The 21,644-nt window shown below is 42.3% G+C and overlaps 1 protein-coding gene across 1 annotated transcript in view; it reads right to left on the bottom strand.

The window, feature by feature from the left end:
- Positions 1–21,644, bottom strand: part of LOC129857348 (protocadherin-15-like) — a 311,697-nt gene that overhangs the window by 4,766 nt on the left and 285,287 nt on the right. The window contains exon 34 of the mRNA XM_055925513.1: positions 1,632–1,650. Coding sequence (XP_055781488.1) covers positions 1,632–1,650 — 19 coding nt within the window. The remainder of the gene's footprint in view (positions 1–1,631; positions 1,651–21,644) is intronic.

The following is a 21,644-nucleotide window of genomic DNA, read 5'->3' as shown; positions in this document are numbered from 1 at the left end:
AATGCTTCCCTGCACCAGTAGAGAAAGCAATGCTAATCTGACACCTAACAGTACAGAGATGTCGTGACGTGACTATCATTAATGTGATGACGGCTATTTCATCAAATCAATGAACTATGTTTAATTATTACGTGATTCAATTAATCATGTAACAATTAACTCATTTGTAACTTGGGGCACCATTGAAAACGTTTGTTTAATGAGTTACCGTTTCCTGAATTAACTCAAGAATATGTCATAATATATCGTTATCATACCAGTCATCTATTAATCATTACTACCTCATGTCACTCTCATTCTAAACGTAGCAAAATTGTTGGATATCTGCGCGAACACTAGTCTAAATGATGATTCAGAAATACACAAATTGGCTTAATTATTTATTTACTAACTAACTAAATAATCCCACAGAAATACACACACACACACCGTATACGTTGAATTGATTACTAACATAATGCAAAGAAAGTCCCTAGTGGACCAACCCGACATGCCGGCTTGTTACACAATGGAAGGGGATGGGTAAGATAAAGAGAGTGGGAGAGACAAAGAGAGTTCACTGGTACATACATGTGGAAGCCATGCACATAAAAAAATAAATACTTTCCACATGAACGACCACTCATTTGAAAAGAAATGCAACACATATATAATTACGTTTGTATGCCTTTGTCATCTCTCTGTTGAAACCACTCGTCTGTCTATGGCGAGTAGTTCGATGTAAGTCTCAGGTTGTGTAAGTCTCTGGTTGTCCATCAGACGTCACAATGTCCTCAGTTGTAGTAGGCTTCTTTGTCTCTGATGTATCCAGCCTAACGAACACTCAGAGGTGTACACGCGGTGGCCTTGGTGGAGTCTTACCATTTTCTGGTCTGGTAGTTTTAAACCATTTCAATGTGTAGCCACTGCGCCAAGATTTCTGGTCTTGTAGTTTTAAACAATTTCAGAGTGTAGCCACCACTCCATGCTTTCTGGTCTTGTAGTTTTTATCATTACGATACGCGTTCATATTTAATCATATACATTTTTCAACATTGAGAATTAAATCTGATATCTACATTGTGAAAGCTCTTAAAGATACAGTTATCTTGTTACACCATCCGTAATGACATCACAATATGCTAAATGCTAAATGTTTATTGTTTCGATCCCCTTCACCCATTTCCCACATTCTTTATGTTAGGAATATTGTTTCATTATCCACTTTTGGATGTTGGAGTTTTGGAGGCATATTCTCTCTCTACACACATTATATTCCTTTGTTCAATACTGCAGGTCCAGAGAGAGAGTTTAAGACTGGTCGTTAAAGTCATGAGACTGGCCCACTCCCCCCCCCTTCCTCTCTGGTGGGAGAAAGGGGCCTCTCTGATCCTCACCCAGGAGGGAAAGTCATGACAGAGATGTCATGGCACAAACAGTTTTCAAACCAAATGAAAACTGGGACGCTAATGTTAAAATAATCTGCCAACTATCTCTCATCCCGTCTAAATCTCATTCAGTATTTTCCATCAAGTGAGAGGTAGATAAGAATGATGAAGAATAAAGCTGCCTCAGGCTCCCTTGAGCATGAAAAAAAATGGGCTTGGCACAAAATACAAAACATAAAAATACATCACAATAAAAATGCCTACCTGTCTGCAGTATCCTCGCCTGTAGGCCATGAAAAAAAGAGGAAAGAATTAATATAAAACACATATTCTGCTGAAATGTTAAGGGATTTCAACATTACTTACTTTTTTAATAACTTTTTTGGAAACTATATACAGTATATATATATATATATACATACAGTTGAAGTCAGAAGTTTACATACACCTAGGTTAGAGTCATTACAACTCATTTTTCAACCACTCCACAAATCTTTTGTTAACAAACTATAGTTTTGGCAAGTCGGTTTGGAAATCTACTGTGTGCATGACACAAGTAATTTTTCCAACAATTGTTTACAGACAGAGGATTTCACTTATAATTCACTGTATCACAAATCCAGTGGGTCAGACGTTTACATACACTAAGTTGACTGTGCCTTTAAACAACTTGGAAAATTCCAGAAAATGATGTCATGGCTTTAGAAGCTTCTGATAAACTAATTTACATAATTTGAGTCAATTGGAGGTGTAGCTGTGGATGTATTTCAAGGCCTACCTTCAAACCCAGTGCCTCTTTGCTTGACATCATGGGAAAATCAAAAGAAATCAGACAAGACCTCAGAAAAAAAATTGTAGACCTCCACAATTCTGGTTCATCCTTGGGAGCAATTTCCAACTGCCTGAAGGTACCACATTCATCTGTACAAACAATAGTACGCAAGTATAAACACCATGGGACCACGCAGTTGTCATACCGCTCAGGAAGGAGAAGTGTTCTGTCTCCTGGAGATGAACGTACTTTGGTGTGAAAAGTGCAAATCAATACCAGAACATCAGCAAAGGACCTTGTGAAGATGCTGGAGGAAACAGGTACAAATGTATCTATATCCACAGTAAAATGAGTCCTATATCAGCATAACCTGAAAGGCTGCTCAGCAAGGAAGAAGCCACTGCTCTAAAACCGCTATAAAAAAGGCAGACAACGGTTTGCAACTGCACATGGGGACAAAGATCATACTTTTTGGAGAAATGTCCTATGGTCTGATGAAACAAAAATAGAACTGTTTGGCCATAATGACCATTGTTATGTTTGGAGGGAAAAGGAGGATATTTGCAAGCCAAAGAACACCATCCCAAACGTGAAGCACGGGGGTGGGAGCATCATGTTGTGGGGGTGCTTTGCTGCAGGAGGGACTGGTGCACTTCACAAAATAGATGGCATCATGGGGCAGGGCAATTATGTGGATATATTGAAGCAACATCTCAAGACATCAGTCAGGAAGTTAAAGCTTGGTTGCAAATGGGTCTTCCAAATGGACAATGACCCCAAGCAATGACCCCAAGCATACTTCCAAAGTTGTGGCAAAATGGCTTCAGGACAACAAAGTCAAGGTATTGGAGTGGCCATCACAAAGCCCCGACCTCAATCCCATAGAAAATTTGTGGGCAGAAGTGAAAAAGCATGTGCGAGCAAGGAGGCCTACAAACATGACTCAGTTACACCAGCTCTGTCAGGAGGATTGGGCCAAAATTCACGCACCTTATTGTGGGAAGCTTGTGGAAGGCTACCCGAAACGTTTGACCCAAGTTAAACATTTTAAAGGCAATGCTACCATGTACTAATTGAGTGTATGTAAACTTCTGTCCCACTGGGAATGTGATGAAAGAAATAAAATGAGAAATAAATCATTATCTTTACTATTATTCTGACATTTCACATTCCTAAAATAAAATGGTGATCCTAACTGACCTAAGACAGGGATTGTTACTAGGATTAACTATCAGAAATTGTGAAAAACTGAGTTTAAATGTATTTGGCTAAGGTGTATGTAAACTTCCGACTTCAACTCTTTATATATGTATTTTCATTTATAGAGAGTGCATCATCTTTAATAGTTGAGTATCTGGAGCATCAGCATTTGCTGGTTCGATTTCAGGCTCAAAATGGCCAGAAACAAAGAACTTTCTTTTGAAACTCATCAGTCTATTCTTGTTCTGAGACATGAAGGCTATTCCATGCGAGAAATTTCCAAGAAACTGAAGATCTCTTACAACGCTGTGTGCTACTCCCTTCACAGAACAGTGCAGGCTGGCTGTAACCGGAATAGACAGAGGAGTGGGAGGCCCCGGTGCACAACTGAGCAAGATGACATTTACATTAGAGTTTATATACTGCACATACACATATATACACACAGCCACTTTAAAAAATATATATACCTTCTTTCTTTATTCCCAGCATACCCTACCACAGCTCCCCCAATTTGAGTAAACTAATAAAAAATAACACTTAGGCTTCTATTTCCAGCTTATACATACTATTCACATTTTACAGACACAGTCTATTTTACAGTAGTTTGTTTTTAGTCCTGGCCTTCCTCAATTTCTGATGTCCATCCAGTTGGATTTCAACTTAACATATATTTTTAACTGTGCTGTTTCACAAATGTTCTGAACCTATATACATTTTACAGACCAGGTGTGTTTTACATTTGTCATCTTGTTGTTATTAGTCCCACCCTTCTGCTCCATTCAACCCCTCCCATCCATCTCTTAACACCATCCATTTTGGATTTCTATTTGCCATATACTTTTCAACGGTGCTGTGATGCTTCACAAAAGTACTGAACCTTTCTATTCTCATAGTCTCTACAGATTGTAAATTAAAATAAAAAAATATCCTTAAATAATTATTATATTTTTAATCGATTGATTATGACTTTTCAAATCACCCAATTATTGTTATTTGCAGCATTAGCTCTAGGTAAATGTTGCAATTCTTCAGCCATTCCTGGACCTGTGACCAAAAACTAGCTACATATGGACAGTATCAAAATAAATGATCTAATGACTCTGCCTCCTCGCAGCAAAATCTGCGGAGCTGGGAAGATTGTATCTATCAAGGCACAAGGCGAGACCCAGATGAGACCCAGGCAACAGGTCAAAACCAGTTCAGAGTCCAATAGGTACTGAAGGGCAGGCAGATTCAAGGTCAGGGCAGGCAGGATGATCAGGCAGGTGGGAAAGTAGTCCAGAGTCAGGCAGTGGTCAAAACCGGGAAGACTAGCAAAAGAGAATATAACAGGAGTACGGGGAAAAACACACTGGTTGACTTGACTAAACATACAAGACTAACTGGCACAGAGAGACAGGAAACACAAGGATAAATACAATGGGGAAAATAAGCGACACCTGGAGGGGGTGGAGACAAATCAAGTCAACGTTTATTTGTCATGTGCGCCGAATACAATAGGTGTAGACCTTACAGTGAAATGCTTACTTACAGGCTCTAACCAATAGTGCGAAAAAAAGGTGTGTGTGTGTGTGTGTCTGTGTAGGTAAGAAAATAAATCAAACAGTAAAAAGACAGTTGAAAAAAACAGTAGCAAGGCTATATACAGACACCGGTTTGTCAGGCTTAATGAGGTAGTATGTACATGTGGTTATGGTTAAAGTGACTATGCATATATGATGAACAGAGAGTAGCAGTAGCGCAAAAGGAGGGGTTGGCGGGTGGTGGTACACAATGCAGATAGCCCGGTTAGCCAATGTGCGGGAGCACTGGTTGGTCAGGCCAATAGAGGTAGTATGTACATGAATGTATAGTTAGTGACTATGAATATAAGATAAACAGAGAGTAGCAGCAGCGTAAAAGAGGGGTTGGGGCGTGACAGTACTCCCTCTAGGGACACCCCGTCCTACCTGGGCGCATACCTGGCTGACCGGGGTGTCGGCGATGAGGGCCGGGTCCAAGATGTCTTTAGCAGGAACCCAGCACCTCTCCTCCGGGCCATAACCCTCCCAGTCAACCAGGTACTGGAAACCCCTGCGCTGTGGTCGAACCCTCAAGAGGCGTCTCACCATATTCGCTGGCTGGCCATCGATTACCTGGGGGGATGGGTATGGAAACAGGGATGGGATGGGCATGGAAACAGAAGACAAAAGACAGTGAGACACAGGCTTAATTCTGAACACAGGGAAAGTAGGGTGAATACGGAGGGTACGGGGTAACGCAAGACGGACAGCAGTGGAACTAAGGACTCTAGAGATGGGAAAAGGACAAATGAAACGGGGAGACAGTTTGCGGGACTCTATCCGCAGGGGCAGGTCCCGAGTGGAAAGCCATACCCTCTGCCCAATGCAGTAGCGGGGAGATGGAATCCGGCGATGGTCCGCTTGTCGACGATACCTGGAGTTGGTCTTGAGAAGTACCACCTGAACTCTTCTTCAGATACAAACATCTGGGCTGAGGGTACGCTGACCTCTTCCTCTTGTTCCGGGAAGAGTGGAGGTTGATACCCCAAAGAACACTCAAATGGAGAGAGTTCCGTGGCCAAACAGGGAAGGGTGTTCTGGGCATACTCCACCCAGACCAGCTGTCTGCTCCAGGTAGTGGGATTGGTTGAGACCAGGCATCTCAGGGTGGTTTCCAGGTCTTGGTTGGCTCGCTCCGACTGACCATTAGTTTGGGGATGGAATCCGGATGGCAGTCTAGCCGACGACCCAATATGGGTGCAGAACGCCTTCCAGAACTGAGACGAGAACTGAGGACCCCGATCGGAGACCATGTCTACCGGTATTCCATGGAACCAGGAAGACATGCTGCACCATAAACTGGGCCGTCTCATTGGCAGAAGGTAGTTTGGGGAAAGGGATGAAATGGGTGGTCTTGGAGAACCGATCGACAACCGTCAGAATGACAGTTTTGCCGTCTTACGGAGGGAGCCCAGTGACAAAGTCCAGAGATATATGAGACCAGGGATGATGAGGGACCGGTAGTGGCTGAAGAGGCCAGAATGAGCTTGCCATGGAGTCTTGTTCTGAGCACACACTGTGCATGCGGTGACGAAGGCAGTGATGCCAGGAACCATTGTGGGCCACCAGAAATGTTGTCGGAGGAAGGCTAGTGTATGACGGAACCCTGGATGACAGGTCAGCCTGGAGGGAATGAGCCCATTCCAGGACCCGGGATCGAACTGGGTTAGGGACAACAGCCGGTTAGCCGGGCTCCCTTCAGGTCCAGGCTGGGAGCGTTACGCCTCGCGAACCAGGTTCTCAATAACCCAATCCACAGTGGCAGCAAGGAATGAGGTAGGGAGAATGGTTTCGGAGGTCGAGGGTGTGGCATAGGAACTGTATAGGCGGGAGAGAGCGTCTGGCTTCACATTTTTTTACCCTGTGCGTTAGGAAATGGTGAAGTTGAATCTGGGAAACAAAAGGACCCACCGGGCCTGCCTGGAGTTGAGGCGCTTGGCTGTACGGCAATATTCCAAGTTTTTATGCTCAGTCCAGACCAAGAATGGCTGTTCTGCTCCTTCCAGGCAGTACCTCCACTCTTTCACCATCTTAAACGCCAGGAGTTCTCGGTTCAATACAGCATAGTTCCTCTCTGCAGGATTGAGACGATCGGACAGGAAGGCATAGGGATGAAGCTTTTGGTCCTGGGCAGATAGCTGGGACAGGATGGGCCCCACTCCAACATCCAAAGCATCAACTTCCACCACAAATTGATGCGAGGGGTCTGGATGGATTAGGATGGGTGCTGTTGTAAACTGATGCTTCAGGTCCACAAAGGCTTTGTCGACAGCTGGAGACCATTTACACGGTACCTTGGGAGAGGTGAGTGCTGAGAGGGGGGCTGCCAGGGTGCTGTAATCCTGAATGAAACGGCGGTAGAAGTAAGCAAAACCAAGAAAACGTTGCAACTGCACCCTGGACGTTGATTGAGGCCAATCCAAAACTGCTTTCACTTTTCCAGGATCCATCTCAATATTGCCCTCAGCAATGACATATCCGAGAAAGGTGATAGTAGAGCAGTGGAACTCACACTTCTTGGCTTTCACAAACAATTGGTTCTCCAGGAGGTGCTGAAGGACCTGTCTTACATGAAGTACATGTTCTTGGGAAGATCGGGAAAAAAAATGGATGTCGTCAAAGTAAACGAACACAAAGCGGTTTAGCATGTCCCGGAGTACATCGTTTACCAAAACCTGGAAAACAGTGGGGGCATTGGTGAGTCCAAATGGCATGACCTGGTAGTCATGATTTCCACTGGCTGTGTTGAAGGCTGTCTTCCATTCATCCCCCTCGCGTATCCGAACCAGGTGGTAGGCATTCCGAAGGTCCAACTTGGAAAACATCGTGGCCCCCTGGAGAGTTTCAAACGGCGAGGAGAGGAGAGGTAGGGGGTAACGATATTTAACAGTAATTTTGTTAAGACCCCGGTAGTCAATGCACGGACGCAGTGTCTTGTCCTTCTTCTCCACAAAGTAAAACCCTGCGCCGGCAGAAGATGCAGACGGACGGATGGTCCCAGTGGCCAGAGACTCCTCTATGTACTCTTCCGGACAGAGAATACAACCAACCCCGAGGTGGTGTAGTGCCTGGGAGAAGATCAATGGCACAATCATAAGGACGGTGCGGCGGAAAGGAAGTAGCACATGCCTTACTGAACACTTCCACTAGGTCATGGTATTCTGTGGGGATAGCAGAGACATCCACATTCTTGCTTACATCCTGAAGAAGACAACTCGGGGAAGGCTGTGCTGCTTGAAGGCAGTGGGAATGGCAAAATGGGCTCCAACCCAGGATGGAGCTTGTGGTCCAGTCAATTAGATGATTGTGCTTTTGGAGCCAGGAAAATACCAAAACAACCGGGAACATGGGGAGATTCAATGAGGAGGAACTGTATGGTCTCACTGTGGTTACCAGAAACCCGTAATTGAACGGGCACAGTACTATGGGTGACTTCCCCTATAGAGCGGCTGTCCAGTGCCCTAGCATCCATGGGAACAGAGAGAGGCTGAGTGGGAATACCAAGCATCGTAGCAATAGTGGCATCCATAAAACTTTCATCAGCCCCAGAGTCAATGAGCACCCAGAGAAACTTAGATTGGTCTCCCCACAGCACAAGCACAAAGAAGGGTGTGCGGGTGATGGGAAATAGGGAACTCCCAGTCTGACTCACCATTGTACTGGTACCCACTAGAGACAAGGGTTTCCTAATAGGGCAGGTAGCTATAAAATGTCCTGCCCCTCCACAGTACAGACAACAGTTACTATTCATCCTGCGTGAGCATTCCCCAACTGATAACCTTGCTCTTCCCAACTGCATAGGCTCAGGCGTATCCAACTCACCCGTCGTAGATTCACGAGAGGGCTCAGGGGGCCTCGAATCCTCTCGGAAAAGCTTCCTTCGGAAACTTCCGGATTCCCTCGAAGGTGAACGAGCCATAGCGGGTGCACAAGTGTGCCCGAGACCAGGCGCCCTCTAACTCCTGCGTTCCCTTTGTCGTCCATCGATTTGAATGGTAAGGGAAGACCCCCATGAAATGGACAAAAATGAATGGCAACTTATTGCCATTTGGCAAACCATATACACGATTGAACATGGTCTAATATACTGCAGAAATGCCCAATTGACTGGCCCATTGAACTCGGGATGGTCGAGCAGTGATAGTTGTTCCTCTCCATTGCTCATTAGTGCAATGAGAGAGAAGTGGGACTCTGTCGTCTTTCTGAAATGTTTTTGAAAAATGTCCAAAATGACCAGGGGCCTCTATTGGATGGGCATGGGAGGACATTAAATATCATTTTAAAAACGTGCTACTGGTAACCCGTTCAGATTACCAGGCGCACGGCTGTCCATTTGCAATGTCTTACAATGGGCATTTACCATCATGAATTTGACATGCTCTAATATACTGTAGAAATGCCCAATTGACTGGCCAGTTGAACTCGGGATGGCCAGGCAGTGATAGTGGTTCCTCTCCATCGCTTGTTGAAATTGATTGCAGCCTGTACATTTGGTGATGGTCCATCACTGTTTAAATTCTGGGACTTTTCTAAACCTTCTAGAGCCACATAACTCACCGTGCACTATCGACATAAAATTGACTTTTGATGGGTTTGTATCATTTGATTTCAACAACATGCCTACCACTTTGAAAATGCTAAATATTTTTATTGTGAAACAAGCAAGAAATAGGACAAAAAAACTGAAAACTTGAGTGTGCGTAACTATTTACCCACCAAAAGTAAATTATTTGTAGAGCCACCTTTTTCAGCAATTACAGCTGCAAATCTCTGGGTCAATGTCTCTATAAGCTTGGCACATGTGGGCACTGGGATTTTTGCCCTTTCTTCAAGGCAAAACTGCTCCAGCTCCTTCAAGTTGGATGGGTTCTGCTGATGTACAGCAATCTTTAAGTCATACCACAGATTCTCAATTGGATTGAAGTCTGGGCTTTGACTAGGCCATTCCAAGACATTTAAATGTTTCCCTTTAAACCACTTGAGTGTTGCTTTAGCAGTATGCTTAGGGTCATTGTCCTGCTAGAAGGTGAACCTCCATCCCAGTCTCAAATCTCTGGAAAACTGAAAGGTTTCCCTCAAGAATATCCCTATATTTAGCGCCATCCATCATTCCTTCAATTCTGACCAGTTTCCCAGTCCCTGACAATGAAAAACATCCCCACAGCATGATGCTGCCACCACCATGCTTCACTGTGGGGATGGTATTCCCGGGTAAATGAGAGGTGTTGGTTTTTTCGCCAGGCATGTTCCTTGATGGCCAAAAAGCTACATTTTTGTCTCATCTGACCAGAGTACCTTCTTTCATATGCTTGGGGAGTCACTCACATGCCTTTTGGTGAACACCAAATGTATTTGCCTATTTTTTTCTTTAATAAGCAATGGCTTTTTTCCTAAAGCCCAGCTCTGTGGAGTATATGGCTAAAAGTGGTCCTATGGACAGATACTCCAATCTCTGCGGTGGAGCTTTGCAGCTCCTTCAGGGTTATCTTTGGTCTCTTTGTTGCCTCATTGATTATTGCCCTCCTTGCCTGGTCCATGAGTTTTCTCTTGGCAGGTTTGTTTTCGTGCCATATTCTTTAACATTTTTAATAATCAATTTAATGGTGCTCCGTGGGATGTTCAAAGTTTCAGATTTTTTTTTATAACCCAACCCTGATCTGTACTTCTCCACAACTTTGTCTCTGACCTGTTTGGAGAGCTCCTTGGTCTTCTTAGTGCCGCTTGCTTGGTGGTGCCCCTTGCTTAATGGTGTTGCAGACTCTTTCAGAACAGGTGTATAGATACTGAGATCATGTGACAGATCATGTGACGCTTAGATTGCACACAAGTTGACTTTAGATGGTTGCACCAGATGTTATTTAGGGGCTTCATAGCAAAGGGAGAATACATATGCACGCACCACTTTTCTGTTTAAAATGTTGCTTTTTTTTTTTAAGTTATTTTTTTCATTTCACTTCACCAATTTGGGCTATTTTGTCTATGTCCATTACATGACATCCAAATAAAAATCTATTTAAATTACAGGTTGTAATGAAACAAAATAGGAAAAGCACTAAGGGGGTGAATACTTTTGCAAGGCACTGTAGATAGGCCCTTATAATTTGGTCTGTCTTACCATTCCAAATAATATTAAATATATTTTAAAAAGCAGGTCGCTAGGTGTAGGCAAAACCATAAGCAAATAGGTAAACTGTGATATGACTAAAAAGTTAGTCAGGGGGATTTTTCCACAAATAGACAGGTATTTTCCTTTCCATGGTAGCAAGATCTTATCTATTTTTGCTAACTTTCTGTTAAAATGTATTAGAGTGAGATCATTTCTTTCTTTCGGGATATGTATACCGAATATGTCCACATCCCAGTCAGACCATTTTATTGGTAAACTACACGGTAATGTAAAAGTTGATTTTTTTTTGTGATCTAATATGTAATATAGGACATTTATCATAATTTGGTTTTAATCCAGAGAGGTAAGAAAAAGTATCTAGATCCTCTCTGAGACTGTGGAGTGATTCTAATTGTGTATTTAAAAGAAAACATTAATCATAAGCGTACAATGACACAGTTGTTTTTAAGCCATGGATTTCTAAATCCCTTAATATTATTGTTGGTTATAATTTTAACAGCTAACATTTCGATGACAATAATAAACAGATATGCCGATAGTGGACAACCTTGTTTTACTCATCTTGATAGTTTAAACTTTCTGAGATGTCGTCGTTATTTTCTATTTTACACCTTTACTATTTTACACCTAGTGTTACTATACATAACTTTAACCCATTGTATAAGAGATTCTCCAAAATTGTAATATTCCAGGCATTTATATTTAAACTCCAGTCGTAATTGATCAAAAGCCTTTTCAAAGTCAGCTATGAAAACCAGGCCAGGCTTCCCAGATATTTCATAGTGTTCTATAGTTTTCAGTACTTGTCTCATATTATCTCCAATGTATTGCCCATGTTAAAAACATGTCTGAATAGGATGAATAATATCTGACAAAACCTTTTTAATTCTATGCGCTAAGCATTTAGCTAGAATTTTTGCATCACAACACTGAAGTGTAAGAGTCCTCAAATGTTTTAAATGGACTGGATCCTTATATATACACCACTTGGATCCTGTTTCAGTAATAATGAAATCAGATCTCCTTGTTGAGTGTCCGATATTCTACTATTTATATAGGCGTGTTTAAAATATGCTAATAATGGTCCTCTGAGTATATAAAAAAAAGTTTGGTATACCTCCACTGGTATGCCATCCAGCCCTGGAGTTTTCCAGAACTTAAAGGATTTAATTGGATCAAGAAGTGCCTCCTCTGTAATGTGGCTTTCATTTAAGTCTTTCTGTACAGATGTTAATTTTACATTATTAATAGGAAAATAATCCATACAATTTGCTTTGGTTAGTGGAGATGGAGGAGACTGAAACGAAAACATTTCTTAAAATACTTTACTTTCCCATTCAAAATATTGTTTGGTGAATCATGAGTGACCCCAATATTTGTAACAAGTTTCAGTAAAACAGATTTGGTAGCATTTCTCTGCTGAAGATTGAAAAATAATTTAGTGCATTTTTCTCCATATTCCATCCAGTTCACTTTACTTTTATAATATATTACACTGGATCTTTTGTGAATAAGTTCCTCCATTTCTTTTTGTTTTTCCTCTAACTTACTCTGAGCCTCAATGGTACAGTTTTGCTATCTATCTGTACTGTTCGTAATTCAATTTCCTCTGTTAATATGGACAATTCTGACCTAAATTGCTTTTTTTAGATGAGTACTGAACTCCATAGCCTCTAAAGGAAGATTTAAAAGTGTCCCATGCAATAAGGGGATCTGCTGTACGTATGTTATTTTGGAAAAAGTCAGTTATAAATCTATTCTCTCCTACTTAAAAACGAATTATCATCAAGTAGGCTTTGATTAAATTTCCAATATCCTACCCCAAGTGGAAATTCTGTAAGAATAATACATATATGCCAATTACGTGATTCTGTCCCTTATCAACACTTTTTAAACATTTGGTGCCAGAAAGAATGACATAAGAAAGTAATCAAGACGACTTGCTTGATTAATCCTCCGCCATGTATATCTCACTAGGTCAGGGTATTTAAGCCTCCATATATCCATGACATTCATGATTTCCTTAAGTGCCGGAGGGTGATAGTTTGTAGTATGATTTCCTTTACGGTCCACAAAGGTATTTAAAACAGTATTAATAATCTCCCACCATAATAATAGAGTCTTATGTTGCTTGTAGATTTGATAAATTCATATATATATATTCAAAGAAGTGTGGATCATTATTTGGACTGTATAGGTTAAAAAAACATATCTGTTTATGGTCCAATAACAAATTTAAAATCCTCCATCTACCTTGAGGATCTGTTTGAACAATTTACACATTTGGATCAAAATTACTGTTAATTAATATCATCACCCATTTTGAATTTCTTTGCCATTGGGAGAAATATATTTTGCCCCTCCACCCAGTCCCTTTTCCAAAAAACTTAATCTGAAACTGTTAAAAGAGTTTCCTGTAAACAATAGATATTATATTCCTTCTCTTTTAGCCAGGTAAATACTGATCGTCTTTTCTTATTATTTGCTAAGCCATTACAATTATAACTGGCTATGCTTATTTAATCAATTTCCATAATGAGACACAAGTTTCAATTCTATTTATCATAATATATGTTTGAAAACCTCCCATTAACAAGTAGCATGATGATTGAATGTCTATATAGCTGTACCATGATATTTGCACTGCTACTAAGTAAACCTCCAATTGGTCCCCACTATTCCACCCGCTAAAACCCCTCCTCATGCCGAGTTGGGTTGTCATCCCAATGACTGGCAGACCACCCCCAACCCACAGGATCCCATTGCCCTGGAAAGACCGGGACCCATCCTTCGAAAAGAGCACACAGTGCCACCCACAGAACAGAAGCAGATCAACCGCCAAAAGCATTTCCATCACCCTCACCTCAATTTGTATTATATATAGCTATTAAAATATATATATATATATTTTAAAAATCCTGTTTATCTACATTTACATATTTAGATATTAATATTTGAAGTAATATAGGAAGTTTATGCAAATGATTGTTACATCTTATCAGTATTGCCATTACAAAAATTACATTTTGGCAAAGCAATTATTATTTTAGCGAACAATTATTGTGATTCATCCTATATTGTCCTAAACATCTTTTACTTTCTCACAACAGTTTTGGGATACACACACACACACACACACACACACACACACACACGCACACGCACACACACACACACACACACACACACACACACACACACACACACACACACACACACACACACACACACACACACAACCCATTTCCCCCACAAACATACACTCAGATGCTCAACAGTTGCACCATCCCAGAGCCCAACTCAAGAAAGGTCTTGATTTACAAATTAATATACAGTTACAGCTATATGAGAAGGCCTGCAAAACCGAGCAAAAATGGGCAAAAATGCAGAGATTATATTAACAATTGACATATCGTAGGTGATGGAGATCAGCTATACCCCCTTCCCCTAAAACACCTACCTGTGGTCCCCTGTTGTGACCATATTCCCAAGCATTTCTGTGCAGTCAGACCTTTGATGATTTTGTGCCACCAGGGCCACAATAATATGCCCCCTCTCTGAACGTCCGAGTGTGACCCCCTCCCCATGGGTTACTGCAGCTAGTGTTGCCATCACTGCCCCTGCCTGGGTCCCCACTGGCTAGGTACAAGGTACAAGGTCGTCAATTTCTTTGTATATTATGCTCTCCCATCAGGGGGCTCTGGTTTTGCAGGACCAACACGGCCAGGCAGGCTCAGAATCTTGAGGGGGCTGTGCTGCTCTAGAAGGTCTCTGACCGCATTTTGGCTGCATACAGGCAGCTTACAGCAGGCCCATAAAATAGATAGGGACTTCTCTTTAGTATCTGGGTCGTTTAGGTGGGCGTCTAGGGTATAGGGTTATTGACCGTTCTATCAAGATAGGACCATAAATAAATACATTTGATGTATAATCATATCTTTTTTTAATTGTTCCACAATGATAGGACAATAAATACATAAATTATATGAGTATAATTCATTATAAAATGTATATCCATCATCTGCACAAAACTGAAAGCTCTCTCACAACCCCTGCTCACAGACATACATTGGTTCTGGGATATGCAACCATTTCTTTTCTCACTCACAGAACGTCACACTTTCCCAAACAACAAAAATACACACCACACTTCCATCACAATACATCCACATACTGTGCCTCTGTCTGCTGTGTTTTTAGGTCCACCATGTTGAATTACTTACTTTGCAATTTCCTGTATCAAGCCATTGGTTACATTTTTTATTTAAAAAATAATGCACACAGAAACATTGTTGTTATCTATTTATGTTCTTTCCTCCATTATAAAAATGACAGCTTGGCAGATCAAATGAAAAGTTGAATACATAATGAGGTGGGGGAGAAAGAAACAGGAAATAACAAAATACTCTACACTTAACAATAACCTGCTACTACTTTTTTGTCAGGAAACCCTTAACTTAAGTTGACATATCTAAGCAATTTCCTTCCCAATAGCAATTGGATAAATATTTTTATGGCATACAATTGTCTCTTGAATGCATTTGTTAGTACAATGTAAATATATGTGAAAAAATGTAATTGTTATTGCATTAAATTCAAACATCTTTTGACTATGGTTAGCTTTGTGGGTGTCACAACATATAACTCATATCAGATTAATTTAGGCCAGGATTCAATCAGATAAGAGGTAACTTGTATTAGACGACAAAAGCATAGATTGTTATCACTTTGTTTGGGCGGTTTTGGAGGTGTAGGCTAACTGCGCTAGAGCTGTCAAATCCACAAGCAGCCCCTGGTGTTACCTATCGCGGACATTGCCATTGGATTCTCCGAGTCTCATTTCATACAGTATATCACCTCAATTAGGCTGATATAAATCCCTATTATTTTGTTGAATGATTTTACATTTGAGTGTCATTATTTCTACATAGCCTACACTTTCTTGTTCTGAACTTCTAAAGCGGGTGGGATATGAGGACGGGTGTTGTTTTGTGACAATGACTACAAGAGCAACCGATCACCAATTTGACAGTGCTAACACAGTTACACATCTAACACTGCCTAACCAAAAGAAATGGAAAGCTATGCGTTTGTCGGCTATCAGAGGTTACTTGAATCCTGGCCTTATTTTCAAGAATTTTACTTTCTGGTTTGGAAAGCAGTATTGCACCCTTTTTTCAAAGGCATTCTTCATGCTTTACTCAATTGCGCCTCACACTATCAAATAGTAAATAAAGCAACACAGATTGTCCCCACACAAAAAAACTAACTCTGTGTCCCAGACATAGTGCATCTAAAGTCAATGAAAACATGGCTTAATGGAGCACCCCGGGACCTCACGATCCAGTGGTATACTACTGTAGTGTCTTTGGGTCTGAGTAATGAGGACTCTCACTGGGAGGTCTATCATCATCGCTGGGAGAGCGATGATGTGAACTTCCTCTGGAAAGCAGTCATCTGTTATTATGGGGCAAGGACCAGGGACAGATCATAGCCAATACGACCACACCTCCCAGTATGGGACTGGCTAGGTGGGAGTAGGGTTGATGAATGGCCTGCTGGGCTGGTGCAGTCTTTAGTAAGCACCAAGACAAGTGGCCCTTTGTACAGATACTGAAGGCAGTGAGCAGTAGGGGGGAGAGCGGGGACGCACAATCAGAAGAGTTGTCAACTCCATATAACTAATGCACACTTGAATACTAATGCATCCCGGATGAAACCAAGAGGAGGGAGTCTCTTCCTATCTTAGATGCAATGAATTCACTGTGAGGTAATGGTTTATGATGACACAATAATTGCCATCAAAGGAACAAAAAAATATAATCACATCTGTTAGAAATTACAGCTGTATGGGCTGAAGAAAAAAAGCACACCTGAACCAGAAAATAGTATGTGAGCTGTGGGCCTTTTTGATAGAAGAGATTTCCCCCATGTGGTGAACACAGACTACACAATTAGCCAGACTTTGGTCTGTTCTGGAACACCAGGGGAAAGGCTGATGAATCAAATATAACTGTTATTGAGAAGGGATGAGGGAGGGTTAGGGGTGAAACAAACAGATGGAGTGAGGGAGAGGGAGAGCAGAGAGAAAAAAAGAGCTGCAGGAGCCTTGAAAAGAAGTTTGATACCGATGGTAGTATGGAATAGATGAAAGGAATAACAAAAAGGGGTCAGGTAGAGAAATAAAGAGAGAAAGAGCAAGAAAGGGAGAAGGAAAAGAAAGCAAGAGAGAGACAGAGATTGAGAGGACAAGAAAGAAAGAGTAAGAAAGAATGAAGAGAGAGTTTGTGTGGGTGAGGGTGTTAAGAGTAGAGGCTGACAGCTCTGAGGACAGCAGTGCCAGTGGTTGATGTTTAATTGGTTGACTAATAAGCCCCTTCCAGAGAGCCGTAATGCAGCTACTAGTTTAGCATGCTGTGAGGATCTGTACAGACATTTTATTTGAATTTTTATTTCACCTTAATTTAACCAGGTTGGCTAGTTGAGAACAAGTTCTCATTTACAACTGCTACCTGACCAAGATAAAGCAAAGCAGTGCGACAAAAACAACACAGAGTTATACATAAACAAACGTACAGTCAATAACACAATGAAAAAATATATGTACAGTGTGTGCAAATGTAGACGAGTAGGGAGGTAAGCCAATAAATAGGCCATAGAGGCAAAATAATTACAATTTAGCATTAACACTGGAGTGATAGATGTGCAGATGGTGACGTGCAAGTAGAGATACTGGGGTGCAAAAGAGAAAAAGGATAAGTAACACTATGGGGATGAGGTAGTTAGGTGTGCTATTTACAGATTGGCTGTGTACAGGTACAGTGATCGGTAAGCTGCTCTGACAGCTGATGCTTGAAGTTAGAGAGGGAGATATAAGACTCCAACTTCAGTGATTTTTGCAATTCGTTCTAGTCATTGGTAGCAGAGAACTGGAAGGAAAGGCGGCCAAATGAAGTGTTGGCTTTGGGGATGACCAGGGAAATATACCTGCTGGAGCGTGTGCTATGGGTGGATGTTGCTATGGTGACCAGTGAGCTGAGATAAGGCTGAGCTTTACCTAGTGGGTTTGGCGGCGAATATGTAGTGAGGGCCAGCCCGAGAGCATACAGGTCGCAGAGGTGGGTAGTATATGGGGCTTAAGTGACAAAACAGATGGCGCTGTGTTAGACTACATCCATTTTGCTGAGTAGAGTGTTGGAGGCTATTTTGTAAATTACATCACCGAAGTCAAGGATCGGAGGATAGTCAGTTTTACGAGGGTATGTTTGGCAGCATGAGTGAAGGAGGCTTTGTTGCGAAATAGGAAGCTGATTCTAGATTTAATTTTGGATTGGAGATGCTTAATGTGAGTCTGGAAGGGGAGTTTATAGTCTAATCAGACACCTAGGTATTTGTAGTTCTCCACATATTCTAAGTCAGAACCGTTCAGAGTAGTGATGATAGTCTGGCGGGAGGGTGCGGGCAGCAATCGGTTGAAGAGCATGCGCTTAGTTTTACTAGCATTTAAAAGCAGTTGGAGGCCACGGAAGGAGTGTTGTATGGCATTGAAGCTCGTTTGGTGGTTTATTAGCACAGTGTCCAAAGAAGGGACAGATGGATACAGACATGCCCCCTAGGAGTTAACTTTCTCCATCCACAACATCATCAGCCTACTGATAAATTCACAGCTTCAACTACCCATTCCCAATGGCAAACATCTAGAGAAATATCTGAACTCTGTGTCACACTCTATTCCATCCCCTCTTCAGATCACTTTAGAAAGTTTGTACAATTCAATGTTGTTGTGGAAATTTTCCTGCACTCTTAAACAAATAAAATGTCCTTGCATGGTTTTGAAATAAGTAAATGGGACTGCGTTTTTCTCATGAAACTCTTTTCTTCAGGATCTATTATATAGATTTTGTGGCTATTCTGATCGAATGCACTGTCCTCTGTGAATAATAAGAGCTCTCCACTCAACAGGGTACTCATGGGAAATGAAAAACCATTAGGCTCACAATGTGACGCTTCTGATTGGATACTATCAAGGGAGAGTGGGTTTAGAAGAAGTTTGTTTGTATGAATGAGTCATAAAGGCTCTAAAGTTATCCATCTACATACTCACATAGACCTGGGTTCAATCCCTGTGAGTTCCCTTCCTTCTCCCATCTCTTCGCCCAACCTCTTCACCTATCTCAATTTCTAATCTGTCTGCCAAAAAAAGCATTGAACATAATAGACCACTCTCGTTAAAAAAAACTATTGTATGGGAGTACAACATAAAAGGAGTACTTTTTATGTAGGTCCATTTCAACATATTGCTCAAGCCTTGAGAACTTAATGGAATATTTCTAGCAGAACAGGGGGTAGGTAGAGGATGGTAGGTGACAGAAAAAAAACAAGGTGTTATACATTTGGGAAGATGACAGTGTTTGATATTTAAATATTTTCCTCAGTTTAAACCTCTTAAGGATCGTCCCCTTTTTCTGAAAACCTATGGGATCTTTCTGCTTACTTAGATCCCACTTGCTGTTAGTTGTGATGACATGATTATTATAAAATAAACTATTTTGTTAATGATAACACTTACAAAAACACCAGACAGAGAATATCAGAAAGTGGTGGATTGGGATGGAAAGCGATTTCTTAGTTCCTCAATCACAGACTCTGCGTTGGACTGCTTTGATTGGCTCGGCTCCTGGACCTCTGAGGTCACATTGTTAGTGCTTTGTTGGCTTGTTTCCATCTCAGAGGAGTTAGTGTTTTTGGTTGAGTTTGGTAGGACCACAGATTCTGTGCTGGTCAGGTTTGGCTGGTTTGGTTCCTCACAGGACCCAGATCTGCTTTGTGTCCGAGTTGATTCTGGTTCCGAGGAGCCCGGCAGGGGACAGGGCAGAGTGAGGAAAAGGGCGGCAAGGAGGTTGGGACAAACTGAACAGTGTGGCGTGGCCATCCAAAAGAGGGAGAAAAAGGGGATGAGGTGGTGGGGGCAGTGGTGGAGGGACATGATTCCGGACAACAGGAGAGGGAGGGAAAGAGGGTGGGTGAGAATGATCAGGCTCGCTGAAGTGAGGATTGGAGGGTGCAGGGGGAGGAGATGAGGAAGGAGTTGGAGAAGGAGATAAGGGAGAAGGAGGAGGAGGAGGAAGACTAGAATGAGGCGATTGAGAAGAGGAATGAGGTGAAGGGGGAGGTGACAGATTCTCAGGCGGGTCAGGGATGATCTCCACCGTTATCTCGCAGGCCTCAGCGGTTATGTAGCTGGAGATGCTGCAGCTGAACTTCCTGGGGACAGGCTGGGTGGGCCTGTGGCGTGGAGCCCTCCCCCTGTGTGATGATGATATGGGGGGCACATCCTTCCCTATCATGATGGAGAACAGGGTCTCCGCACTCAGCTCCAGCATGTCAATGCTGTCCCGGTTCCGCAGTAGTGGAAGGAAAGTCAGGGAGCCCCTGGAGTCACGCCCTCCCCTGGGGCATCTCTCCTGCATGGCCTGACCGACAGCTTGCTCTCCTCTGTGTTGCGGCTGCTCTGGACATCATAACCCTCCAAGCCATCCTGGCCCTTCATCCCAGCCTGGAGCAGCTGCAGCTCCCACTGGACCGGGTCCAGCAGAGCCTGTATCTTCAGCAACTCGTACCCCTCTGACCCTCCATAGAGAATGGTCGGTATGATACGGGCCTTCCCAGACCCTCCAAAGGGCGAGGGGGAGAAAGAGCCCTCTCTCCCCATCCCATAGTGACTGCTGATGTTCCCATCTTCTTCATTGTAGAGAGTGGATTGGTAGTGGTCAGGGGGTGGTGGTCTGACAGAAAGGTGACGTTGCTCTTTGACTTGGTCAGGTTGTTGTGCAGTGACCCATTGTTACAGAAGGAGATGGCACAACAGGTGAAGCTGCTAAAGCTGCTCTGGCGGTTGGCTTCCTCAATCATAGACTGTTTAGCCCTGCCCCATTAAGAAAGAGTTGAAACACAGGTGAAGGAAGGATGAAGGGTGAGGAAGCAGAGGAGAAGGGGTGAGGATGGTGCTACAGACTGTTATTCCAGAATTCTTCATAATAGTATTATGATTATAGTAAGCAACAATATAAAATATGTGATTTGGACTCAAAGGTAATGCAGCAGGGTAGAGCATGTTTATTATGGTGGATACAGTATCAGAGTAATTTGATGAAAAAATGGATTTGAATACACAAGTTAAACGTATTATAACAGCAGTTCAACTGCTGTCAATATTTGGACAGGAGATAAATGATCCACTCAAAACATCGCAAGTACATCAGGTAAGGAGTATTGGTGTCTCTAAGGGGTCTTTGGCCTGGTTTGATAACTACCTCTCTCAAAGAGTACAGTGTATAATGTCAGAACATCTTTCTGTCTCAGCCACTGCCTGTCAACAAGGGAGTACTCCAAAGCTCGATCCTAGGCCCCACGCTCTCCTCAATTTACATCAACAAGATAGCTCAGGCAGTAGGAAGCTCTCTCATCCATTTATATGCAGATGATACAGTCTTATACTCAGCTGGCCCCTCCCCGGATTTTGTGATAAATGCTTTACAACAAAGCTTTCTTAGTGTCCAACACGCTTTCTCTTCCCTTAACCCTGTTCTGAACACCTCTAAAACAAAGGTCAT

This window comes from Salvelinus fontinalis, chromosome 1 (genome assembly GCF_029448725.1).
Source record: "Salvelinus fontinalis isolate EN_2023a chromosome 1, ASM2944872v1, whole genome shotgun sequence".
In the NCBI taxonomy this organism is placed as follows: domain Eukaryota; kingdom Metazoa; phylum Chordata; class Actinopteri; order Salmoniformes; family Salmonidae; genus Salvelinus; species Salvelinus fontinalis.
Note: the sequence above shows the minus strand (reverse complement) of the source record. Positions and strands in the feature narration are given on the sequence as shown.